This window comes from Ovis canadensis, chromosome 24, assembly GCF_042477335.2.
Source record: "Ovis canadensis isolate MfBH-ARS-UI-01 breed Bighorn chromosome 24, ARS-UI_OviCan_v2, whole genome shotgun sequence".
In the NCBI taxonomy this organism is placed as follows: Eukaryota; Metazoa; Chordata; class Mammalia; order Artiodactyla; family Bovidae; genus Ovis; species Ovis canadensis.
The window spans coordinates 18,216,081-18,243,759 of record NC_091268.1 but is presented as its reverse complement, the minus strand read 5'-3'; the positions used below and the strand labels follow the sequence as shown (position 1 = coordinate 18,243,759).

At 45.3% G+C, this 27,679-nt stretch overlaps 1 protein-coding gene and 1 pseudogene across 5 annotated transcripts in view; one reads left to right on the top strand and one right to left on the bottom strand.

Annotated features, from left to right (window-relative positions):
* The window catches only part of DNASE1 (deoxyribonuclease 1), a 34,092-nt gene that overhangs the window by 4,441 nt on the left and 1,972 nt on the right, over positions 1 to 27,679 (bottom strand). For all 5 annotated transcript variants that reach the window (XM_069570656.1, XM_069570653.1, XM_069570660.1 and 2 more), the window contains exons 2-3: positions 4,671 to 5,091; positions 3,514 to 3,730 (exon numbers count right to left, since the gene is read on the bottom strand). Coding sequence is in view for 1 of the 5 variants with exons in the window: in XM_069570653.1 (XP_069426754.1) it covers positions 3,514 to 3,730; positions 4,671 to 5,050 (597 nt within the window). In the remaining 4 variants the exon portion in view is untranslated. The remainder of the gene's footprint in view (positions 1 to 3,513; positions 3,731 to 4,670; positions 5,092 to 27,679) is intronic.
* On the top strand, positions 21,353 to 26,922 carry LOC138428846 (G2 and S phase-expressed protein 1-like; annotated as a pseudogene).

Below are 27,679 nucleotides of genomic sequence, written 5' to 3'. Positions count from 1 at the left end.
CTAACCAAGACCATCAATGCATCCAGAACAGGTGCCTTCCTTCCATGATTTCTTCCCTGGACACACAGGTGCAGATCTTTGAGGGGAGCATGGGAATAAACCAGTAGGTGGCAGCCATGGCTCACACAGAGGGTACCTGGACCCCCCCAGTTTTCAAGGACACAGGCACCTCATCAACCAAACACTGCCCCTTACGTGCCAAGGAGCTGCCCTCCCTCACCAACCTGCCAGAAAAAAGGTCCCAACTATGGCCTCACTTGCACCAAGTGCCCAACTCCGCTGCCACACCAGTGGCCCTCAGTTAGGCCCACAAGAGAGGCAGGCAGCTCAGCCCAGGAAGAGCCCAGCCAAGAGTCAGGGGTGTGGGGCCCAGTCCAGGCTCACCCACTGCACCTTCAACCACTTTGAACTTCAATATCTTCAACTCTAAATAAAATGGGGATAAATCCATCACTGCTTTCCTCTTAAGTTTGTCTTAAGGATCGATAGATAGAACAAAAACACCATCTCACATCTCAAAACTTCATCCTATCCTAGACCACCACTTCCCTGGTGGTGTAGTGGCTAAGACTCCACGCTCCCCACATAGAGGGTCCTGGTCTGATCCTTGCATGCTAAGACACGCAGGCAAAAAAAAAAACCACCCAGTGAGCACCCCCAAGAACTTGGGGGTGGAGGGGTGTGACTTGCACACCAGCATGTGGCCCAGGAGACGAAGGTCCACAGGCCCAGGGGCAAGAAGCGCACGGAGCAGCAGGGCACGGAGGCACCCGCAGTGAACCTGCAGGATGCATTTTACTTTGGGGGAAAACGGTGACACTAACCGTCTCCCAACACTCCAGCGTTTCAATATGACATCTTGAGACATTGCTTTGTGTGGTTTCATGTCTGCAAAGCTAGGTTTCTGGCAGTTACTGAAAAGGCAATTACTGTGTAAGTCAATACGGAAAAGGCAACAAGGGTAACCATGTTCAGTTTGATTCCAAAATTCCAGAAGAGCCTGACAGGCAAACGTTCCACTCCTAAGTAATTACGGTTACTTAAAAATGCAATGAAAAAAATTTATGTTTACATTATTTTCCAAATATCTATTATAAGTTGTTAAGATATAAATACTGTACTTAAACTGTTTGGACTTAACTATTTAAAAATGAAACTGTTACTTCTTTGGCCTGTGGGTCCCTTAAAATATTTACTGACCTTAACTAGGGGTACTCTCAGAGTCTGGGACCCTCTAACACACACAATGGGGGTGCCCCCTCCCACGATGGCCCTCGCCTGCCCAGACGCCAGACGCCTCAGGCTCACCTGGGTCCCTGCTTTCCCTCAGCTCCACCCACTCTGGTTCTGCAGCGCCTGTGCCTGCCCTTCCCGGAACACAAGCAAACCCGCCCACTGGTCTCGCTCCCAGAAACTCCCCACAGTCCAGTCTCCACACAGCACCCCCACATCTTGTGAATCAGATCACCCTATTCCCCTACTTAGACTCTGTCATGGGTTCCTCCTGTCCTTTAGGGGAAAGCAGGCACCTACCAGGGGCTGGGTGATGCAAGCTCAGGGCCCCACTCTGCCCCCAGGGCCGCCCAGGTTCCGCTCACGGTGCCACCTCAGGAAGGTCGCCCTCCCCGGACCTGACCCTGCCACCAGCATGGTCCCAGTGTCACCTTTTCCGTGACCCTTATCACTGGTTTTCTTTGTTTTAGTGTGTTTGCTCTTACCTGCTTATACTCACTGAAGGCCAGCCTCTACTATTAATAGAACATAAGATGCACAGGAGCAGGGACCTCGTCTGTCTCATCCCCGAAAGATGCCTGAAGGGCAGAGGCCCTGTGCTCGCCTGCCCCCCACCTCCCACATGAGAGAACGTCCCGTCCTCACGGACCCCCCCGAGAGAACCTGGCAAGGCCTCCTGTCCTGAAGCACAAGGGACACTGCAGGGCGTCCAGGCGGCTTCTGGATGCTCGGCCTGAACTCATCAGAAGCTCCCAGGAGCCAGTGGCTGTTGTGCCCGCCCTCAGCCAGGTCTGACGTGGATCCCTTCTCTCCTCTCAAGAGAGGTGCTCACCGGCTCCAAGACAGCACTCTGAGGATGAAGGGGCTTCCGACTTTTACCCGAGACAGTCAATGTCTCTGCTGGGACACTGCTCTAATCGGGGTCCAACAGAATCGGTGTAGCTCAGCAGTCATCACTCAGCTCAGCCACTGGCCTTGGCCCATGACCCCACCTTAGCTCACCATCCCTCGTGAATTTATTTCTGTTCATTATAAGGAAACCATTAACCCAGGACGGAAAGTTTCTCAGAACAGCATGTGCATGAATTGCTATCATCCACAACAGTTTCAGAGTCACGCTCAGCACAGCCCCGACCCTGCCCCCTCACCCAGCTACGCCAGTGCCCACTGTGCCACTGCCACAGGCCACACCTGGGCTCCGCGGCCCACCGGCCTGGGGGCCAACGTGCGCACCTTCTGCACGTCACAGACAAGCCTCCCCTGGCTCCTCATCCCACCAGAGGCATTTTCCAGGGTGTGTGCTATGAAGACTGGCATACCTTTAGCCTGAGCCCACGAACAAACAGGTTCAGGTTCCAACGCCTGAGGCCCTGAGAGATTTAACGAGAGTCACAGAGCTCCACTGACCAGCTGCCCAGTGAGCTGGTACCATTTCCAACAAGGCAGAGTGAAGAGCGTCCCCTGAATGTCCAAGCCCCCTCAGTCTCTCCCAAGCACAGAATGCCTCCTCAGCAGGCTCTCCCCCATCCAACGGGTCTCCAGAAGGGTTCAGAGTCCAGGACAGTGTGGGTAGTAGCGGCCAGTCATGGCAGGGTCTAGAGAGATTTTCTACTGATTTATCTTCCAGTTCACCAGTCCTTTCTTCAGCTCTCTCTCATCTACTTTTAAATCCACCTAACTGAATTTTAAATTTGCTACTGTACTCTTCTCTTTTAGAATTTTCAATCTTTTATGAATTCTAATTCTCTGTGAATCTCTCCATTTTACCTGCTTCAATGTTAATCAGTTATTTTAAACTCTATGTCTGCCAACTCCAGCATCTTAATCTTCCATGGGTCTCTCACTCTTTCCTTTCTGTCCCATTTATCAGGGTATGTAACGACTAGACGCAGAGTCAGGCGCTGTGTGTGACATGACAGACCGGGGAGGCCGGGACAGTGTCTCCCTCCAGGGGGCAGCGGAGAGGGCCGGCCACTCAAAGTCTGAGCAGAGAGACTGGCATTTTTAGGGCTGTTCCTCCTGGCAGGCTCTCAACTCTTCCTGGCACCATGAAACTGCCAAAGACCCAGCTCTGCTCCATACGCACCTTCTGCCTCTCTGGCCTGCTCCCTCTCAGGGATCTCTGCCCTCAGATCCCACTGCCTCCACAGCTCCCAAGCCCCCAGAGCTCAGTCTCCCCAACCCCACAAGATTACCTGGAGCTTTGCTGGGTTCTCTGCCTCTGGGCAGCTGCCCCTGCCCAGCCCCCAACAGAGAGGCTGGTGTAGGAGGCAGACTCACCTCTTCAAGCTCCCCTCTGTGTTGCGGGTCCCAGGGTGGCGCTCCAGTCCTTTGAGCAGGTGCCTTGAGTCCTCGGCAGGACCGGTCTTCTGTGAGCAACTCCATAGCCAGAAGCAGTCTGTTTGCTACCTGGAATGCGTCACTGAAGTAGAGAGCTGGAGGCTCTGGTGGGTAACTAGGCAAGCTGGTCTGACTAGCAGGCTGTGCGTGGACATCTCTGAGGTAAAAAGCAAGAGAATGCAAGCCAATGAGAGAAGATCAGAAGGAAACAGACCATCCTCTCTGCCCAACCACGTCTTTGGGACTGAAGATCTCTGTATCCTGTTTGAAACCTAGAGTATTTGTTCTCATCACCCCAGTCCTAAAGGTGAAGATGGCGCAGGGCGTGCTCTACAGGCTGTCCTGCACCCCTCAGAGAACGGCAGCACCTGTCCTGAGCTGAGGTTCACCACCTCGCTCCTAGAGAAGGGGCCTTGGGGCCTGCAGGCGGCCAGCTCCAAGCCTCTTTCCTCTCTGGCAACTCAGGGGCAGGTGGCGATGCTATTTTCTGAAAACTCCAAGTACCTGCTGTGCTTCTCCCGGGACCAGCCTGGGGCTTCTCTACAGACACTAGAGTGTTTCACACTGACGGTCTCCACACAGGTGTCCCGCGGCTCCTGCGTCAGGGCCTCTGCACTGCTCCTTCCCTCAGACCACAGGGCTCGCCCCTTCCTTGACTCGAGCCTCTGCCCAGACGCCACCCACTGCGGCACCCCACTCAGCAGAAGGCTTCATCCCATCACTGTCTCCCTGCTCACTCTCTCCTGCCCACGGTCACAGCCAACAACCGCTGTACACTCAGCCTCATCCCCTGGGGCCGACGCAGCAGCACCTCAGCACAGCCTGGCTGAGTGACGAGATGAAGGCCAGTCAGCGGCCTGCTGGACAGAACCAGGGCTGTAGCTGCTGCAGCCTCTTCAGCCCATTTAAGTGTGAGCATCTCACCCAAGAGGAACCCAACGTGGTCCTCCCAGACGACTGAGTAAAGGAAGCTTCTGCACTGGGCCAGGCTCCTCAGCCTGGCAGAGATGTCCGCCTCCTTGGGAACTGCAGGGCTCTGGGCAGTGGCACTGATCTCACCCCATGTCTATACCAACATAGAAAACACGTCCACTTACCTGTGAGGCTGGCTTTCCAGACGCTTTCCCCCAGGGCCTGCATAAAAGCACAGTCGCGGGTCAAGGGACAGGGTCTCAGGCAGGAGCAGCGATGACCTCAGGAGACCAGGAATGAGTCCAGTCCGGCTCATTCCGGCCAAAGCCAGAGTGGCCTGAGGTGGGTGGCCTTGTCGGTCTGGGTCCCCAGTGCCCAAAGACTGCTGAAGTCGTAGCAGGCCGCAGAGGCAGCCTGTGCAAATGCCTTGATAACCGGTTGTTTCCTCACTTGGGCTCCTATGAGGAGACGCTGATCTTCGCAGGAGCCTCAGCCCACAAATGACACGGCACAGGAAGCTTCTAAAATGCAAATCTGCTGCAGGAACAAAGCAAGCTGCCACCATGTCACTCCCTGTGCCATCTCGCTGGTCCCATTCACACGTGACTAGTTTAAAAAGAAGGAAAAGGGGAGCGTTAATAATGTCAGCTGAGCGATAGGACACCCAGCTGTCCTGAAGTTTCATCAAGCTCCTGACAGGCTGTTTCATGTGTGTGCTTTACTCACTTTTTCAAGACAGAGTAAGAGGGGCCCCTAAACAATCAGGAGACCAGGCAAGAGGCAGTGTGATGTGTCCTCAGCCAACGCATGAGCGCGAGACAAGGACCTGAGAGGGGAGGGAGACCAAGACCCCGGGCCCAGTGGTGCGGGGTGGGAGGGCCCGCGCCGGGCACCCATGCAGCTCGAGGGATCTCAGCTCCTTTGAGCAGGGAGCGAGCCCAGGCCCATGGCAGTGACGGTGTCACGTCTTCCCCACTGGACCTCCAGGGAGCTCGAGGCTCCGTGACCAGCCACAGCCGACGTGGGTTCCAGGCTACAGTGCAGGGAAGGGAAACAGACCCAGCTGTCCTGTGCGTGCAGGAGACACGGGGAGGTCAGGGAGGCCCAAGCGGCTAGAATGTGTGGAACAGAATAGTGGGGAGCAGGGACTGTAAAGAAAACAGAGCTCCAGGATCTACAGGGCACCCCCTCAAGTCTTCACCTAAAGACAAGTTTGCACCTGTGTGAGAAAAACTGAGGAGGCTGGAACAAGAATCCCTGGAAAGGAGCGGACAGAACCACCTCCGGAGCTCACACAGAAACAGGAATAAACTGTGCCCCCACAAGCCACCAGGGAACGGCTCCCGCATTCACACAGTACTGCCTGGCATCCCCAGAAGGGCTTCCCCCTTAGTAATGAGGCTAAATTATCTGTACACCAAAGGCAGCTCTGGATCACCCTAACACAGCTCAGGAGCACTTCTCTAAAGGGTCAACTGATGACAAGGAACTTAACTGCGTGCCAGACCAAGATAAATACTCTTTGAAGGAATGCGACAAAACAACATAAATACATAACGTCCAGCATCCAAAAAGGAAATGGGCAGGCCTATTGGTCAGGGGACAGAAACCACAAGGTATTCTAAACAAGGAGAGTTTAGCATAAAGAGCTATTAACTATTCATAGGAACTGACTAAAATGAACCAAAAGGGTGCAGAGAGGATTCAGAGCTGGGAGACAGCAGTTTACGGGATGGCGAAGCTCACCAGGCTGAGAACCATCTGAGACGCTGCCAACACAATCAGCCTGGAAACTGTCGGCAGAGTTCTGCACAGCCCCAGGGTGGAAGAGCTGGTGAACTCACCAGAAAGCTGCCAGGAGACCAACTCAGGTACCCACGGAACATGCCTGGCAGTGCCTGTTCCCTTTCAAATATATGAAGAGCCTCATCACTGGCACTCAGGCAAGTGCTGCTGAGTTGGTCGCTAGGACACTGCCTGAGAAGGTGCCACAGAAGCTCTCTAGGGCTCAGCCGATGTCACAGAACAGGAATGAGCAAAGCGCAAAGCACCAGGACACAGGCCCTTTCTCCTTCAGCCCCTCCAATGACAAAGGCTGGCATCAGGCTAGCTGGCAAGGAGGGTAGTAACGCTCCACTAACACAAGCAGGCAATGAAGGGCGGATAGACCAGGCATGTGAAAAAGAAGAAAACATGACTCAGGACCACAGGAAAAAGCAATCAACAACAGCTGACCTGGAAGTGACAGATACAAAGGCATTATCAGACAAGGACACGCTCCGTATGCTCAGGAAAGAGAGGGGATGTGCCCATAAGTGAGAAACAGAAGCTACAGAAAGGCCTAAAGGGAACTTCTAGAGACGATGATAGTGTCTGAAATGCAAAGCACACAATCTGGGATGCACATCAGATCAACACTGAAAAAGATCAGACAACTCAAAAACAGCAACTGCAAACTGTTCAAATAAAGGCCATAGAGGAAAAAAAGGCATCAGACACTGACAAGCCATCCAATGTACATGAGTTGGAATCCCAGAAAAAGGACAAGGAGGCTCTTTAGTTCTTCATTTTCTGCCATAAGGGTGGTGTTATCTGCCTATCTGAGGTTACTGATATTTCTCCCAGAAATGAAGCTTCTGCTTCATCCAGCCTGGTATTTCACATGATGAACACTGCATATAAGTTAAATAAGCAGGGTGACAATATACAGCCTGGATGTACTCCTTTCCCATATGCTCACTACAAAAATGTACACAAAAATGTATCACTACAAAAAATCAACTAAAGGCCAATCAACACATGAAAAGATGCTCAACATCAGTCAGGCATTATTAAAGAAATGCAAATCAAAACTACAAGAGGTATCATCTCACACCAGTCAAAAAGGTCATTATCGAAAAAGTCTTCAAACAGTAAATGACAGAGAGGCCGTGGTTGGTGGGAATGTAAACTGATACAGCCACTGTGGAGAACAGCAGGAAGATGACTTAAACTATCCTATGGCCCAGCAATCCTACTACTGGGCATACACACTGACAAAACACAATTCAAAAAGACAGGCACCCCAGTGTTCACAGCAGTCAGGACGTGGAAGCAACCTAGGTGTCCACTGAAGGGTGAATGGATAAAGAAAACTGGAAAATCCACAAATATGTGGAAGTTAAACAACATGCTCTCATACAACCAATAGGTCAAAAAGGAAATCACAAGAAAAATTAGAAAGCACACTGAGACCAATGAAGACACACACACCAGAACTTTGGGATGCAGCAAGAGCAGGGCTAAGAGGGAACTTCAGAGCTATATATGTTTCCATTAAAAAAGAAGAAAAGTATCAAAGCAGTAGTCTAACTTGTACCTTAAGGAAATAAGAGCAACTAAACCAAAGCTAGCAGGAGAAAGGAAATAATAAGAGTACAGCATCAATAAACAAAGAAAAGGAGAGTCCAGTTGTATTTCTACACACTAACAATGAAAAGGCAGAGGAACCAGAGATCAAACTGCCAACATCCGGTGGATCATCGAAAAAGCAAGAGAGTTCCAGAAAAACATCTATTTCTGCTTTATTGACTATGCCAAAGCCTTTGACTGCGTGGATCACAACAAACTGTGGAGAATTCTGAAAGAGATGGGAATATCAGACCACCTGCCTCTTGAGAAACCTATATGCAGGTCAGGAAGCAACAGTTAGAACTGGACATGGAACAACAGACTGGTTCCAAATAGGAAAAGGAGTATGTCAAGGCTGTATATTGTCACCCTGCTTATTTAACTTATATGCAGAGTACATCATGAGAAACGCTGGGCTGGAGGAAGCACAAGCTGGAATCAAGATTGCCGGGAGAAATATCAATAACCTCAGATATGCAGAGGACACCACTGTTATGGCAGAAAGTGAAGAGGAACTAAAAAGTTCCTTGATGAAAGTGAAAGTGGAGAGTGAAAAAGTTGGCTTAAAGCTCAACATTCAGAAAACAAAGATCATGGCATCTGGTCCCATCACTTCATGGGAAATAGATGGGGAAACAGTGGAAACCGTGTCAGACTTCATTTTTGGGAGCTCCAAAATCACTGCAGGTGGTGACTGCAGCCATGAAATTAAAATGACCAACCTAGATGGCATATTTAAAAGCAGAGACATTACTTTGCTGACTAAGGTCCATCTAATCGAGGCTATGGTTTTTCCTGTGGTCATGTACAGATGTGAGAGTTGGACTGTGAAGAAAGCTGAGCACGGAAGAATTGATGCTTTTGAACTGTGGTGTTGGAGAAGACTCTTGAGAGTCCCTTGGACTGCAAGGGGATCCAACCAGTCCATTCTGAGGGAGATCAGCCCTGGGATTTCTTTGGAGGGAATGATGCTGAAGCTGAAACTCAAGTACTTTGGCCACCTCATGCGAAGAGTTGACTCACTGGAAAAGACTCTGATGCTGGGAGGGATTGGGGGCAGGAAAAGGGGACGATAGAGGATGAGATGGCTGGATGGCATCACTGACTCAATGGACGTGAGTCTGAGTGAACTCCAGGAGTTGGTGATGGACAGGGAGGCCTGGCGTGCTGCGATTCATGGAGTCGCAAAGAGTTGGACACGACTGAGCGACTGAACTGAACAATGAACAATCCTGAAAGGAAATTAGGAAAACAATTCCACTAAAATAGCATCAAAAGATTTAAAATACTTGGGAATAAACTTAACCAAGAAAGTGAAAGACTTAACACACTGAAAAGTAAGCATCATTGCTGAAAGGAATTGAAAAAGAACACACGAAGACACAGAAAGACGCCGTACCTCACGGGCTGGAAGCTTTAATCAGACGTTCAGCTCAGTTCAGTCGCTCAGTCGTGCCCAACTCCTTGTGACACCATGAATCGCAGCACGCCAGGCCTGCATTACCCAAAGTGATCTACCTATTTATGCAATCCCTATCAAAATCTCAGTGACTTTTTTTCCACAGAAATAGAAAATCCTATCTTATCGTTTTCCATATGGAATATCAAAGGAACTCCCCCCCCCCCACCGAAGTATTCAAAACCACCTTGAAAAAGGACACAGTTGGAGGTCTCACACTCCGTGACTTCAAAACTTTGTCCAAAGCTACAGTAATCAAAACAGCGTGATACTAGCATAAAGACAGGCGCACAAAGTGCGCAACGTTGGGACTGGCAGGGATTTCTTGGATATGACACCAAAATCACCCACAAAACAAAATACAGCTAAATTGGATTTCATTAAAATTAGAAACTTTTGTGCAAAGGACCTATCACAAAAGTGAAAAGACAACCACAAAAGGGGAGAAAACACCTGGAAATCATTTATCCCATTAGAGTCTGGTATTCAGAATATATAGAGAACCCCTACAACTCAACAACAAAAATCAAACAACCAAATTTTTTAAATGGGAAAAGAGAAAAACTTTTTGTAACGGGCAAAGGACTTGAATAGACATTTCTCCAAAGGTAAGCAAATGATCAATAAACACATGGAAAATGATGAGAGAACTGCAAATCAAGACTGTGACGAACTATCACTATCTTCCCATTAGAATGGCTACTATATTTAAAAACTATAAGCTTTATAAGCATGTGGAGAAACTGGAATCCTTATGCACCACGGACAGGAATGCAAAATGGTACAGCCAGAGCAGAAGACAGTATTGAGATTCTTCAAAAAAATTACACAGAATTACTATGATCCAGCAACTTCACTCCAAGGTACCCAGAAGAACAGAATGATAAGAAAGTTCTGAAAATGGATACTGTGTGGGTAGTGGTGATGGTTGTACAACAACGTGAAAGCATTTAATGTCACTGAACCGTACACTTAAAAATGGTTAAAATTGTAAATTTTATATTACATAAATTTTATCACAATGAAAAACCATACAGCTAACAGTATACTTAATGGGAGAAATTAAATGCTTTCTCACTAAGATCAGGAAGAAGGTAAGAATGTCTATTTTTACCACTCCCATGCATCATCATACTGGAAGTCCTAGGTAACACAACAAGAAAAGGAGATAAAAGTTACACAAATCAAAAAGGAAGAAATAAAATAACATGACATGAATTATCTATGTAGAAAATACCAAAGAATTAACAACAATTAAAAAAAACCTCCTCGAACTAATAAATTACTATGACAAGGTTGGAAATATAAGATTAACTGACAAGGGTCAACTACTTTCTTATCTACCAGCAACAGGACTTCTGGTTTCTAGTTCCGCATGTAAGGAGGTTGGACGTCACCACTCTGTCCTGACAAGTAGTAAAAAGCTGAACTGACTGAAAATCAACAACTTTTCTTGGATCCATAAAGAGGAAGACACAGGGCAAATTACTGTCCCCAAGTCTGAGAGACAGGCACAGGAATACAGGAGCCTTAAATGCACATTACCAAGAGAGCAAAGGCAATCTGAAAAGCCCAGCTGCCTGCTTCCCTGGTAGCTCAGATGGTACAGCATTTGCTCGCAATGTAGGAGACCCAGGTTCGATCCCTGGGTCAGGAAGACCCCCTGGAGAAGGAAATGACAACCCACTCCAGTACCCTTGCCTGGAAAATTCCATGGACAGAGGAGCCTGGCAGTCTACAGTCCATTGGGTCGCAAAGAGTCAGACACGACTGAGCAACTAACACACACACACACACACACACACACACACACACCTGAGTGTGATCAAGGGAGGGCAGGGGACACACACACCCCATCTGAGTGTGATCAAGGGAGGGCGGGACACACACACACACCATCTGAGTGTGATCAAGGGAGGGTGGGGAACGCACACACACACACCCCATCTGAGTGTGATCAAGGGAGGGCGGGACACACACACACACACTCACCATCTGAGTGTGATCAAGGGAGGGCGGGACTCCCGTATTCTGCCCAGCCCCTAACTCAGAGGTGAGCTGAGTGGACCCCGGGCTGCTGCCTTCCCTCTCCCAGCTTACCACTGTTCTACCCACAGCTCTACAGCCCTGGCTTAGACATTTTTGCCTGGGGTAGAAATAGGCCAGAAAGCACTGACTCCTAATTTCCTCCAAAGGAACTGATTTCATTTGCAACAGACAGGGAATTAGTTCAAGCTCAAAGGTGCTCTCAAGAAAGTAGAGGGTGTGGTGAAAGGCAAGGGACAAAGACAGAGGCTAAACCACAGACGACGACACTACACACTGACAGCACCAGATAGTCAGTACCTAAATCAGACTGATTATAATCTTTGCAGCCAAAGATGGAGAAGCTCTATACAGTCAGCAAAAATAAGACCTGGAGCTGACAGTGGCTCAGATCATGAAGTCCTTACTGCAAAATTCAGACTTAAAGTAAGTACTAAAAACCACTAGGTCATTCAGGTATGACCTAAATCAAATTTATGATTATATGGTAAAGTGACAAATAGATTCAAGGGGTTAGATCTGACAGAGTGCCTAAAGAACTATGGACAGAGGTTAGTGACACTGTACAGGAGGCCATGATCAAACAGTCCCCAAGAGAAAGAAAGGCAAAATGGTTGTCTGAGGAGGCCTTACAAATAGCTGAGAAAAGAATAAAAACAAAAAGCAAAGGAGAAAAGGAAAGATATACCCATCTGAATGCAGAGTTCCAAAGAATAGCAAGGAAAGAGAAGAAAGCCTTAAGTAAACAATACAAAATAATAATAATAATAGAGGAAAACAACAGAATGGGAAAGACTAGAGATCTCTTCAAGAAAATTAGAGACACCAAGGGAACATTTCATACAAAGATGGGCTTAATAAAGGACAGAAACGTAAAGACCCAATAGAAGCAGAATATACTAAGAAGAGGTGGCAAGAATACAAAAAATTGTACAAAAAAAGGTCTTAATGATCCGGATAACCAAGACGGCATTGGTCACTCACCTAGAACCAGATATCCTAGAGTGTGAAGTCAAGTGAGCCTTAGGAAGCATTACTACAAACAAAGCTAGCAAAGGTGATGGGATTCCAGCTAAGCTACTTCAAATTCTAAAAGATGATACTGTGAAAGTGCTGCACTCAACATGCCAGCAAATTTGGAAAACTCAGCAGTGGCAACAGGAATGGAAAAGGTCAGTTTTCATTTTGATACCAAAGAAGGGCAACACCAAAGAATGCTCAAACTACCACACAACTGCACTCATCTGACATGCCAGCAAGGTCACGCTCAAAATCCTTCATGTCAGGCTTCAAACAGTACGTGAACCAAGAGAGAACTTCCAGATGTACAAGCTGGATTTAGAAAAGGCAGAGGAACCAGAGATCAAATTGCTAACATCGATGGATAATCAAAAAAGCAAGAGAGTTCCAGAAAAACATCTACTTCTGCTTTATTGACTAGCCAAGGCCTTTGACTAGGTGGATCACAACAAACTGGAAAATTCTTAGAGAGATGGGAATACCAGACCACCTGACCTGCCTCCTGAGAAATCTGAATGCAGGTCAAGAAGCAACAGTTAAAACTGGACATAGAACAACAGACTGGTTCCAAATTGGGAAAGGAGTACATCAAGGCTGTATACTGTCACCCTGCTTATTTAATTTACATGCAGAGTACACCATGTGAAATGCCAGGCTGGATGAAGCACAAGCTGGAATCAAGATTGCTGGGAGAAATACCAATAACCTCAGATATGCAGATGACACCACCCTTATGACAGAAAGTGAAGAACTAAAAAGCCTCTTGATGAAAGTGAAAGTGGAGAGTGAAAAAGCTGGCTTAGACTTCAATACTCAAAAGAATAAGATCAGGGCATCCATTCCCATCACTTCATGGCAAATAGATGGGGAACAATGGAACCAGTGACAGGTTTTATTTTCTTGGAATCCAAAATCACAGTGAGGTGACTGCAGCCATGAAATTAAAAGACGCTTGCTCCCTGGAAGGAAAGCCATGACAAACCTAGACAGCGTATTAAAAAGCAGAAATATTACTTGGCCAACAGAAGTCCATTTAAGTCAAAGCTAATGGGTTTTCCAGTAGTCATGTATGAATGTGAGAGCTGGACCATAAAGAAGGCTGAGCGCTGAAGAACTGATGCTTTCCAGTTGTGGTGCTGGAGAATATTCTTCAGAGTCCCTTGGACTGCAAGGAGATCAAACCAATCAATCCTAAAGGAAATCAACCCTGAATATTCATCAGAAGGACTGATGCTGAAGCTGAAGTTCCAATACTTTAGCCACCTGATGCAAAGAGCCCCCTCATTGGAAAAGATCCTGATGCTAGGAAAGATTGAGGGCAGGAGGAGAAGAGGACAATAGAGGACGAGCTGGTTGGATGACATCATCAACTCAGTGGACATGAGTATGAGCAAACTTCGGGAGACAGTGAAGGACAGGGAGGCCTGGCGTGCTGCAGTTCCTGGGGTTGCAAAGAGTCAGACACGACTGAACGACAAAAACCATAAGCTGGCTAGTTTACAAGAGACAATGAGGGAACAGCACAAGCGGGGAGGAGCCATCCCAGGGTTATAAAAAATATCAATAAAATATATCACCGACTGTACAACCTATCCCTTTAAAGAAACCAAAATTTTGTAGGATTAGCTGGTAGAGCAGTTTGGGTATCCTAACTGTGTTTAGACCATTGCAAACAATGGCAGGAATATGGCTGGTGGATAAACAAGGCCCATAAGACAGAAATGGGCCTCAGGGGAAAGAGTTGCCAGTCCAGGCATTATGAGATGAAATTAATTCAATTTTAATGAGAAACGGGATTCAGAGGAACATAATTTAGTAAGTAGAATTAGCAGATTAGAGGAGTTCTCCTGCAGAAGGAAAGCAAAGGATGGGCATCAGCCTGGAAAGATACAAGACTATAGCAAAGTGGGCCTGGCCAATCCAACAAATAATTGGGGATAAATTCAACATCAGGACCAGCATGGATGGGCCTCTTGACTACTTTAATACAGATGGAGCGGAATAGGCCATGGGACAATGGCCCTCCAAATCCATGGAGTTCTCTGGGAGCACTTATTATAACCCTGAAATAAACATTAATAATAAATAGCACATAAAAAACCCTACAAGCCAAACTCAATGAACATAGATGCAAAACATTCCTTTAAGAATTATATATGCAACTTCAAACAACAGTTCATTGAAAGATCAATAGTTGGGCTCTGAAGATGGCTGTAGTGGTCGCATACTTTCTGAGTGTTAGTCGCTCAGTCACGTCCAACTCTTTAGAACCCCATGGACTGTAGCCCGCTAGGCTCTTCTGTCCATGGGATTTTGCCAGGCAAGAATACTGGAGTGGGCTGCCATTTCCTTCTACAGTGGTCTTCCCGACCAAGGGATTGAACCAGGGTCTCCCACGTTGCAGGCAGATTCTTTACCTTCTGAGCTACCAGGTAATTCCTTTCATACATTCTGGTTCTTCCCAAATCACTACATAACACAGATTTGAAAGACAAATGCTTATGAAACATTTATAACAAAAACAGATGAAAAAGTATCTGCAAGAACCTGAGGCCCCAAAACACAGGTAGATTTATTTTGTATACCTACAATACAGTGTCCACTATAGATAGATACATAGCCATACCCCACGTGTGTTAAGTGCCCATGTTAGAGAAAGCAGAGATAAATAACAGCGTGTCACAATAAATCTGAGATGATGAAAAACCCAAATAATCAACAAGTGTTCACCGAAAAGTATACTGAGCCATTTTGAGAAAAGCCCCTTAAACTGGGAATGATTTTGCCTACTCCAATCTGCAGTATAAATGCAAGGGGCCAGTGGAAAGGCCTAGAAGGGTCTAGCATCTATGACTTCTCAAAATTGGTCCACCAAGGGCTTCTGTCCAAGAAGGACCCCACACTGAGAAGAAACTACTGGCAATGGAATAAAAACAGGGCAGGAAGCAGACAATAAAGATGAAAAAAAAGAGAGGGTCCAGATAAAAGTGGGCGAGGGAAACAAAACTGAAATCTCAGAAAGTCACTATTTTTCTTTTTAACAATGCCTGAACACAACAGAAGAGAGAGCTCTGAAAAGAAAGGAAAGCTATCTGAATCAAGCTTCCTTCTAACACTTCAGGAAAATTGAATACACCCAAAAATGAAGTATAATGATGTGAAACACCATATAATATTACTATAAGGAAAAAGAAATTGAAGAGCAAAATAACATCCCTGCAAACAAAAAAGCATGTCAGGAGGAGGACACACTCCAAAAAAACAGATCAGAACTGTAATATACTATTTCAAAATAAGCTTAAAATCACTAAGAATATTATACAAGCCATGAACGAACATCATAACTCAGGTTTTCAAAAATTCAGAAATGAAAAGACAATTTAAGAATTAGAAACAAAAGGAAAAATTCATTTCAGAAATAAACGTTAAAGTAGAAGAACAAGAAAGCAAACACAATGAACACTAACTCATGAGGAACAGCCAAGAGTTTTCCCACAATGGAAACCCTCGTGGCTCAGCTGGTAAAGAACCCGCCTGCAATGTGGGAGACCTGGGTTTGATCCCTGGGTTGGGAAAACCCCCTGGAGAAGGGAAAGGCTACCCACTCCAGTATTCTGGCCTGTGTAGTTCATGGTGTTGCAAAGAGCTGGACACACCTGAGCGACTTTCACTCACATGAGGAATAGCAGGTTTAAAAAAAGGAAGACTTTAATGAAAAACAAAAATAAACGAAGAAAGATAAAAATTATTTAAAAGAAAGTGACAAATGTTGAAAGCAGGCAAAGAAGAAACCACACAGAGACAACAGTCGCTGGGGAGGAAGCTGAGGCCGGAGCAGAGTTAAACGCTGGAGACAACAATGAGTGCATGACTCAGAAAGAGATTACCTGCACACATTTCAAATAATTTTCATCAGAATTTCTGTTAACATTTTATGCAAGAAAATGGAGTCACAGATTTAAGATCTCAAGGAAAAAACTGTGATCTAAGGATTTTCTATCTAGCAAAAGTGACCTTCAAGTATCCACAGCACCAACTGTTCCCGATATGCCAAAACTTAGGGAATATTGTCCTCTCGAGTCCTAAACAAAGACTATACTAGAGAACAAGCAAGAGTGAGTAGAACACATCAACATAAGGAACTGATGAGTCAAATATGTTCCTTGTAGATCTAAGACTAAATGAGGGTTAGAAGAAAGATAATATTATATAATGGCTACATAATCTGACAATGTAGATAGAATACTTTGTAAGAAAAAAAAGCAAGAGGAGACTGGAAATAGCACATGCAAAAAATTTCTGTAATGTTTTCAGTAATCATAACCAGTTGTGGTAGCATTTTATAAATAAATGCTGTACGTGTAATGTGGGATAAAACTAATGAGTAATTCCAAAATGTCTCATTCCTATCCACCCCATGTCCTTGAAAATCAGGATTCCTGACATGGAGATACATATATCAGAAGTTGTTAAGTAAAAACCTTGTAGTCCTGAACTTAGAAACAGCATGAAGAACTCACAAGGTATTTTATCTTAGATATACTTCTCCTCTCTAATCACTAAAAGGTCAGGAAACAACGGCCAGCCCAGTAGCAAATAGCATTCCTTATACCAAGATTGAGGTCTTGAAATACCATTTCCTACTAAATGAAACCAAGGTTTCTTAGAGAATTAGCTGATTCCAAGTCTGGAAGCAAGAAATGTGTAACATGAGTCCAAACATCTAAATATATGTGGAGGAATTCAGAATGTGCCACCCAAAAAGAAGCCACATTGGCATATTGGATATTTTGAGTTAAAGGCATTCGAAAACATTAAATAGAAGAAAAACACCCTGACCTTCCTTCTTTTTCTTAAAAGCAGGAGATGAAATTCCCATATGAGAGATGGCCTCCCTATACCAGAAGGAAAAGTAACATTCTTTTTTTATTTTTGGAAAGTAACATTCTTATTCTCAAGGACAAGAAGTTGAGACAGAATTCTACACAGACAGGCCTCTTTAAAAATAACTCTCTTTTAGCCTCCCCATAAACTGTAGTCATCTTTCTAAATCACCTCCCTTTGTTCAACTTAATATAAAAGCAAGTTAAATTTAATAATTTCTTTGGGTCGTCACTCCTTAGGAGGGCTCCAGGGTCGCATAAAGTTTATATTAAATAAATTGTGCAGACTTTCCTCCTGTTCATCTGTCTCATGTCAATTTAATTCACAGGCCCTGCCAAAAAAAACCCTAAGAGGATAAGGGTAAAATCTCCCTCCTCTACAACAGATACAGGAAGCGATCAATGACTATGAGGACTGTGTCAAAAGGATCCAGGAGTCAAGTTAGAGAGGCTTCCACTGGCCAAAGAAGAAATAATTTGAGTTTCAATAAGGATAGCTACTTCAGTGAAGTGAATGAAGTCCACCAAATAACAAATCTATAAACTGATAATGGTATTTTAAAAACAGGAATCACAAGTTGGATGAATCACAAGCTGGAATCAAGATTGCTGAGAGAAATAACAACCTCAGATATGCAGATGATACCACTCTAAAAAAAATGAAAAGGAACTAAAGAGCCTATTAATAAGGGTGGAAGAGGAGAATGAAAAGCTGGCTTAAAACTCAACATTTAAAAAACTAAGATCATGGCATCTGGTCCCATCATTACACGGCAAATAGAAGGAGAAAAAGTGGAAGCAGTGACAGATTTTATTTTCTTGGGCTCCCAAAATCACTGCAGATGGTGACTAGAGCCATGAAATTAAAACATGCTTGCCCCCTGGAAGGAAAGCTACGGCAAACCTAAACCGTGTATTAAAGAGCAGAGACATCCCTTTCTGTATAAAGTCTGTATATTAGAAGCTATGGTGTTTCCAGTAGTCATGTACATATGTGAGAAATGCACCATAAAGAAGCCTGAGTGCTGAAGAATTGATGCTTTCAAATTGTGATGCTGGAGAAGACTCTTCAGGGACCCTTGGACTGCAAGATCAAACCAGTCAATCCTAAAGGAAATCAACCCTGAATACTTATTGGAAGGACTGATGCTGAAGCTCCAATACGTTGGCTACCTGACGGATGAGATGATTCCCTGGAAAAGACCCTGATGCTGGAAAAGGTCAAAAGGGAAAGGTTAAAAGCAGAAGGTGAAGGGGGTGACAGAGGATGAGATGGTTAGATAGCATCACCGACTCAATGGACACGAATCTGAGCAAACTCCAGGAGACAGAGGACAGGGAAGCCTGGTGTGCTACTGTCCATGGGGTGGCAAAGAATCAGACACAACTTAGTGACTGAACAACAAAAAAATTTTAAAAAGAAAACTAACTGGTAATCTTCTGAGAATGACAGAGAACCAATTCATTAATTTGAAAACTGGATAAAGAAAATAATCAAAGATTTATCCTGCCTTTCCTATATGAACTATAGCACAAAGAACCCAAATACTAGCAGATAAGGCTGTCCTTACAAAATTATTCCAGACAATATAGAAAACCAAAGTCATAATCAGAACATCACCACTTCTTGTGGTTAGGGTGCAGCTGGCTTAGCAAATATCAGCGTTATACAATGTCACACGAGGCAGAAGCCCAGGCACAGAGCACGGAGGGCTGCTGTCATCTAAAGAGACCAAAACCCAACACTGTAAGCCTTCTGATAAATAAATTAGCTATGATACTAGGAGTTAATCTATTGGCAAGACTATAAAGTCTCTGGATCCAGCTGGAAATTTGCAGGAACTATATAAGACAGAGCAACATGTCAAACTATACTACAAATATGCTAATAAGCAAAATCCAAACCTGTGGAAAACTCCACAAACCAACCATCGAATGTGCTTCAGCAGACACATTATAAGGAAAACAGAGCAACTGAGGGGAAAGAGGTAGACAGAGAAACTGCGAAGTCATATAAGGGTCTTCCCTGGTGGCCCAGTGGTTAAGACTCCATGCTACCAACGCAGGGGTTCCAAGTTCAATCCCTGGTTAGGGCACTAGATTCCACACGTTGTAACCAAAAAAGTTAACATGCTGTAACTAAGACCCGGTGCAGCCAAATAAATAAATACATAAATATTTTTTTTAAAAAGATGAATACGATGTAATGGTTGGAAAAGGTCAAAGAAGATGCCTAGGACATAACTCATAAATGTTCTTTTCTTCCTAGAGGTAAATTCAGTGTTTATTTGGGGCCAGTTCAGGTTCGAAATTAAAGGTTCCTTTATTAATCACATGGAGCTTTCAATCTATGAAAATGTTACCCAGTCACATGAATGTGACTTAATGATGTGATAAATGATATGACCGAATGAATGTGACATCATGTGACAATATGACATGCGAATTTTTGGAAAGTCATATTCATGAATTTTCTGCATATTTATTACCAATCTACCTGATGAAATATGAAGGCAACAAATGGAAATTAGAATTTTAAAACACTGAAGATAATGCTCTATTTCTTAGGTTGGATGGTAGATACACTTTTATTCATGAACATTCTTTAAACTACTTATTTTCTTAGAAATGCGCATCACAATAAATGTTTTAAATTGAAGAACTGGCCTTCAATCATTAGTGCTTTCTCCTAAGAACTGAAAGTTGATTCTTATTACATCAACTGGGCAAACTTTTAAAATTAAAAGGTCTATTAATATAACCATCAAAAATAAGCAAATATACACTGTAACACGTATTCTATTATATGTATCACATGTATAGTCCATATTTTGTCCATCCATGCATCCACTGATGAGCATTTGAGTTGTTTCTACCTTTTGGCTATTGTGAGCAGGAGTACACATTTTTGATTTAACACCTTTTTTTTTTTTCCAGTTCTGAGCAAAGACAAACGAATAGAATAACTGAGTCATAAGGTAATTCTATGATCACCCTGTTAAAGAACCACCAAACTGGTTTCCACAGCACCTGTACCATTTTGGACCTCTAGGAAAGAATGAGGGTTCCAGTTTCTCCACATCCTCACCAATATTTATTTTCTGTTTTGGAGGTCTTGACTTTTTTTTTTAATTTTTTATTGAATACATCAACATGAATCCGGCACAGGTGTACAAGTGTTCCAAATCCTGAACCCCCCTTGGCTGTCCTAGTGAGTGAGAAGTGGTATCTGATTGCAGCCATGAAATTAAAAGACGCTTACTCCTTGGAAGGAAAGTTATGACCAACCTAGATAGCATATTAAAAAGCAGAGACATTACTTTGCTAACAAAGGTCCGTCTAGTCAAGGCTATGGTTTTTCCAATGGTCATGTATGAATGTGAGAAGAAAGCTGAAGCGCCGAAGAATTGATGCTTTTGAACTGTGGTGTGGGAGAAGACTCTTGAGAGTCCCTTGGACTGTAAGGAGATCCAACCAGTCCATTATAAAGGAGATCAGTCCTGGGTGTTCTTTGGAAGGACTGATGCTAAAGCTGAAACTCCAGTACTTTGGCCACCTCATGCAAAGAGTTGACTCATTGGAAAAGACTCTGATGCTGGGAGGGATTGGGGGCAGGAGGAGAAGAGGACAACTGAGGATGAGATGGCCAGATGGCATCACCGACTCGATGGACATGAGTTTGAGTGAACTCAGGGAGTTGGTGATGAACAGGGAGGCCTGGCGTGCTGCGATTCATGGGGTCGCAAAGAGTCAGGACACGACTGAGCGACTGAACTGAACTGAATGACTAATGATGTAAGCATCTTTCTATATGCTGTTAGCCATTTGTAATTTGTATATCTTTAGAGAAATGTCTATTCAAGTTCTGTACCCATTTTCTAATTACGTTGTTCCTTTTTGTTGTGGAGTGGTAAGAGTTCTTTGTGTATTATGGATACTAGACCCTTATCAGATATGTGATTTTAAAATGTTTTCTTCCATTCTGTGGGTTGTCTTTCCCATCTCTTGACAGTGTTCTTTGATGCACAAAAGCTTTAAATTTTCATGAAATCCAATTTATGGATTTTTTTTCTTTTGTTGCTTTTTTGTATTTTTAGTGCTCTATCTAAAAACCAACTGTCAAATCCAAGGTCATGAGAATTTATCTGTTTTCTTCTAAGAGTTTTATGGTTTCACTCATAGATTTAGGTCTTTGATCTGTTTTGAGTTAATTTGTGTATATTCTGTTGTAACACCATCCATTCAAGAGATTCTTCTTTCCCCACTGAATGGTTTTGGAATCCTTGTCTAAATCAAATGTCCATGATGCATAGGTTTATTTCTGGCCATTTAGTTCTATTTCACTGCTCTGTATTTCTATTCTTACGTCAGTAGCAAAGTTTTGATTACCATAGCTCTGTTGAAAATTTTGAAATCATCCCCCAACTTTGTTCTTTTTTAAGATTGTTTTGGCTATTTAGGACCTCTTGCAATTTCATATGAACTTCAAGATCAGTTTTTCTGTTTCTGAAAAAAGAATATTGGGATTTTTGTCAAGTATTACACTGATCTGTAAATTACTTGGGGGAGTATTGTTATCTTAACAATATTATGTGGAAGATGATCTGACTTAATTTTAACATCAAAATTATCAACTTTATTAAGGAAAATGTTGTTTTGCAGCTGAAGCCGGTACATCTGCATGGAATCTCCCCTTAAATTCATCAAGCAAAATTAATAGAAACATGTGTCACACAAAAAGATAGCAGTGGTAGACAGAAACGCAGTATAACCTAGAATGACTTTAGTATACTTTGACGTGTAAAGCAATCATTTCCCCTCTGGATTTCAACAATTTTGGCAGTGCAGCAAACAGGATTATGCAATAGCAAATAAAACCTTATATGGGGACTTCCTGGTGGTCCAGGGGTTGGGAATTCGCCTGCCAATGCAAGGGACACAGGTTCAATACCTGGTCCAGGAACTAGGATCCCACATGTTCCAAGTGTGCCACATACTGAGCCCATGTACCCTAGAGCCCATGTTCCAAAAGAAGCCAAAATGAGCATCCCCTGCTCACCACAACTAGAGACAGCCTGCGCACAGCAATGAAGAGCCTGTGTGCTGCAAAGACCCAGCGCACCCCAAATAAATAAAATTTTAAAAAGCTTATATGATCAAAGAACTGAGAATGCAGACAACTCTTCCCTTGTTCTGCCCTCTCCCTAACCCCTGCCAAGACAAATGAGAGGAAGCTATGTAGGTTTGGGGATTTACAGCCAAACCACAGACCTGGGAAAAGAGCCTTTCACTTCTTCCACAGAACTGTTTAAAATATTAACTCAGTGGAAGATGTCACAGTTTCCAAAAAGGAACATATTCCAGGAGGGTAAGAAAGTGATAATCATAGCATATTCAACCTTCGCCTGTTTCCCCTGGATCCCAAAATTATCTACTCCTATGGGCTTAGAAAGCAGCCTCTCCTTGGAATACCACTCCTTTCACTGGCTCTACATTTTCCCACAAACTTCTGCACTTGCCCTCTTTCTGATATACCTTGTAAAGTTTATCAAACATGAGGGCAATTCTGACCTTTTAATATACTAAATGTCCTTTCATGACCCTGGCAGTAAAGTTCTGCCACAAATGCTAGCAGGGAACAATCACAAAGTATTACCACTGAACGAACAGGGACCCAGTAACATTGTTTTTGGACACTGCCCCTCAGCTTAGTCACACTCGGGGACTCCTGCCTCATTTCAGTGGGAGACTGTGAACCTCAGAGCTTCTGCTAGAGCTAAGTCACAATTGGGTCCAGGTCAAGGGGGCTCCCATGGTTCATCTTGGGTCAAAAAAAATTTGCCCCAGAACTCTGTTTCTTGAAGGGAGGAATCATGTCTAACCCTAAATTCCAATCACCTCCTTGCTCAGTTTTTGGCGTCTCTTTTATGTTTAGCCAATAGGATTTGCTCAGTAGGTATTGGCTAACCATAAGAATCATCTGCGAAACTTTCAAAGGGAAACCTATCCAAGACTAATTTAGCAGGTCTAAGGGTGGTGTCCAAGCATTCCAGTTTAAAATATTCCACAGGTAAATAAGTTGAAAAGCTAAGGTTTAAGGAACACTCTCCTCTCTAAACTACACTTTGATAACTCTTTTGTTTAAAAGAATAATATGGCCAGACTTGAACAGGCGGCAGGAGAGAGAAAGGCAGGGGGGTTTTCTTTCCCAGGCTTCCAAGAGATTTAAATCCTAAATGAAAAAATAGGTACCACCTTCACAATTGTTCTTTCTTCACATCATCCCAGCCATGTTCCCATGCATTTATCATTTTTTTCCCCAGTATAATATGATGTTTTGCCATCTTAAAAATCTTGCTAGGAAAAAAAAAATCTTGCTGGGGGAGGGAGAGACTATCCTTTCCAAGACTAGCTAATTCCCAATGATAGTAATCACTTTCCTAGGGAGCAGTCTCTCATATGCAAATTCATCAACACATTTATCTCTCAAAGATGAAGTCAATATTGTCCCTGCCTTGGTCATCCCAGGCCAGGTGCTAAGCAACTAGAGACCATCTCTATAGACCAATACAGTCCATGGAATTCTCCAGGCCAGAAGACTGGAGTGGGTAGCCTATCCCTTCTCCAGTGTATCTTCCCAACCCAGGAATCAAACCAGGGTCTCCTGCATTGCAGGCAAATTCTTTACCAACTGAGCTAACAGGGAAGCCCATAGCCCAAAGTCCACGGGGTTTATTCAAACTAGCCAGTTCTAAACCCTCTACCCTGCTCTGCTTTGCCTTTTTCAGGTAATAAGGCTCCAACCTAGGCTTTCCTCTCATTCCTGCTTCTGACCCCTGACCAAAACCTTCCCTATGTGGCATGACATGTCCTCTCATCTCTGGAAATTAATAAATTTTTCTTTCAATGGCCCTGGCTTCTCCTTGTTGTCACCCAGTCACCTCTTACAAATCAAAATCCCTCCAGTACAAATGAGACACTCCACTGCTACCACATTTGCGATGTCTACTTTACTAATTCAATTGGAACCTATATTACAAACTAACTTAGGTTTCCAAAAGCAGACAGCAAATACCACCTCCTAACTCCTTCATATGGAGAAAGTTCTTGAAAGCCCTATTTGCATTTCACATTTGAAACTCAACACTCAGAACTAAATGTAGTATGACCCAGCAATCACACTCTTAGGTACAAACCCAAGAGTTCTGAAAATACACACATACATACATGAAATGTTCACACGGTCATTAGTTATAGTATAAAACTATAGTTATTAGCGGGGTGTCGCGGGGGCTCTGGGCCGGTGCTGCAGCGGCCGCACGGTGGGGGCTTCCCTGGGGGGCTGGGGGAACCTGGGCTCTGACACCCGCCCCGCTTCTGTCTCCTGCTCCTTGCTGTGACCTCTGATAGCCCTGGCCGTGGAAGGAGGAAGCGACGTGCCTTCAGCCTGCCTGCCCCTCACAAGAAGCGGAGATGGAGGCTCCCAAGAAGGAAGACATTCTTCTGTTGCCTGATGAAAAGTTTGACTTCGACTTTTCGTTGTCTTCTTCAAGTGCCAATGAAGATGATGAAGTCTTTTTTGGACCTACTGGCCATAAAGAAAGATGTATTGCTGCCAGCTTAGATTTAAATAATCAGCTTCCCGAAGAACCTCCTTTGCCAGCTTCTGAAAGACACTTCACCTGGAGTCCGCTCACGGGGGAAAAGTTTGTGGAAGTTTATAAAGAAGCTCACTTACTGGCCTTCCAGATACAAAGCAACGGCAGAACCAAGGCAGCCCCGGCTGCCCAGTCTAAAGACCCTGGGAGCCAGGAAGTGGAAGGATTCATACAGGAGTCTAAACTCAAAATAAACCTCTTTGATAGAGAAAACGAAGTGAAGAAAAGCCCCAAGTCACTTAAGCGGGAGACATACTGCCTGTCCGACGACCTCTGGAGGACATCCCTGCTCCGGGGCACTCAGCCCGCCTCCAGCGCAGCCCCACCAGCCGCTCCTGCCCAGACCAGCTGCCCTGAGACGTCGGGGCCGCTGCCCGCCTCGTGCCCTTCTCTGCCAGCAGAGCCCAGTGCTGTTCAGCCTCCGAACCAGGCCGGGGCTCAGAAGAAGGTCATCAGCAAGTTACTGCCGCCCCGAACCTCGTCATTTCAAGGAAAGAGCCTTCACTCAGCCGTGGAGAAGCCTGCGAGACAGAAGCCAGCTAGTCCTCCCAGGATGAAAATCCAAAATGAAAAGGACACCCTTGGCAGCATGCCCCTGGACAAGCTCAGCACCACCCGGGACGTCGCCAGCGTGCCAGCCAGTGGAAGCCACTTGGTCCCAGGCAAGCGGTTGCTCCGTGTTCCAAACAAGTCTGGGCCAAAGAAAACCATGCTAAAGCCACGTGGGTGTGCTGGCGGCCTGGCAGGAAGGTCCTTGTCAGGGTCTGTCTCGGGCCTGAGCTCTGCTGCGTGTGCTTCTCCTGAGACCGGCAGAGCTAAACCAAGTGAACGTCCAGGCATCTCTGCGGACAGTGCCCGGTCAAGCTCCAGCCAGATGGGCAGAATGGGGCTCACCCTGCCACGGCCGTCCCTGAAGGCGAGCCCCAGGGGCATGGCCTGCAGGCAAAGCCAGAAGCCAGGGGCTGTGGAGTGGACAGCGGAGCAGCCCAGGGGGGCCCCCAGAGCATCTCTCCCCCAGCCCCAGACCCCGGAACAGGGAGGCTCTGGGCTGAGCTCTCACTGTGGTTTGTCACAGTCTTCTCAAAGGGATAAGACCGGGAGTACAAGAAGGCGCGATTCCTGCCTAAACTCCAAGACAAAGGCTGTGGCTACCCCTATGAATCAATTTAAAATTCCCAGGTTTTCTACTGGTGAGCCCCCGGCTGGTACGACGCCAAAGTCCCGTCGGGCACAGTGGCCGCAGTCCTGCACGTTGGTGGGGAGGGTGGCCCATAGCACTCCCGTGAGGTGGTCCTCAAGCCACGCAGAGCCTTGTCAGCAGCGTGAGGACCATGAGCACGAGGTGCCTGTCGGCCCTGCCCACGCCTGCCGGCCGCCGGCTCTCCAGCCTCTGGCAACCCCGACTGTGGCCAGGCTTCTGGCTTCTCCCCTGCTTGCATCTGCTCGGCAACTCTCTTCTGAGCCCCAGAAAAAATCCATAGAGAGAACTGCACCCGCCAGGGAGGGCGACAACCAGCCTGCGTCCAGGCGCCCCGACTTGTCCCTCGACGGCAGCTGCTCACCATCTGCTGTGCCACAGGCACTGGACTTTTCTCCAGAATAGAGTGACTCTACTTTTTCACAAAGTATCACCACAGAAGTCCCTGGACGAGGAGCAGCCCCCTGAAGCCACAGCCTTCAGTGAAGCTCTCCTCGTGGACCTCAAACTGGATCAACTCAGCCTCGCCGGGGAGGCTGTGGCCACAGCCCTAAACGGCCGCCCGCTCACTGACTTCTACAGGAGCCTCGAGGCAGCCGTGGCCCCGCGGTCTGAAACTGGGCCCCTAGTCGACCTCCTGACAAACACCCCAGAGCAAACAGGAAGGCCGTGGCCAAGCCCCCGGACAAGGTGGGACAGCTCACAGACTTGGCTTCCCCTCTGATCCTGCTGAGCCCCGAGGCGGACAAGGAAAACATGGAGTCTCCGCTCCTCAAGTTCTGAGTGGAGTGAAACAGTTCTTTGCACTTCACTCAGTTACAACAACAGTCTTAAAGTGGTATTCAACTATCAGAGATAAATTTTAGAAGAATTTGTGTTGGAAAAGTTGTAAAATGAAACAAAAAGCTAAAAGCTAAGTAAAGTTACTGTGCCTGGAGCAGGCTATGGGGTTGGGGGGCAGTGTCTGGCCACCTGAGGTCGCTGCAGGCCACTGGCCTCCATCCTCCCAGCCCCGCTTGCGTGCTGGGTGCAGAGTGAAGAATGGGTACGCTCCAGATGAGTCTGGATTTTTTGCATGTAAAATAGCAAGTGACCATCTTTAAAGTTAAGATTGTATGAAAAGTTAAATATTCTAGTTTAAGTTAAACGGTAAAGTAAATGAAAACGGATTAAACCACCAAAAAAAAAAACAAAAAACCTATAGTTATTAGTTATAGTAGCCAAAATGTAGAAACAACTGATAAATGGATAAATACAATGTGGTATATCCATACAAGGAAATACTATCCGGCCTTCAAAAGAAATGAACTGATTCATGCTACGTGGATGACCCTTAAAAACACTACATTCCTTAAAACCCAGTCAGAAGGCTTATACGATACAATTTACATAACATATACACAACAGGCAAATGCAGAAAAGGAAAGTAGATTGGTGGTTGCCAAGGGAAAGAGTAAAGGGGAATGAGGCTCATGGGTACACAGCTTTCTATTTGGGGTTATAAAATGTTCTAGAATTAGACTGTAATGACGGTTCCTGC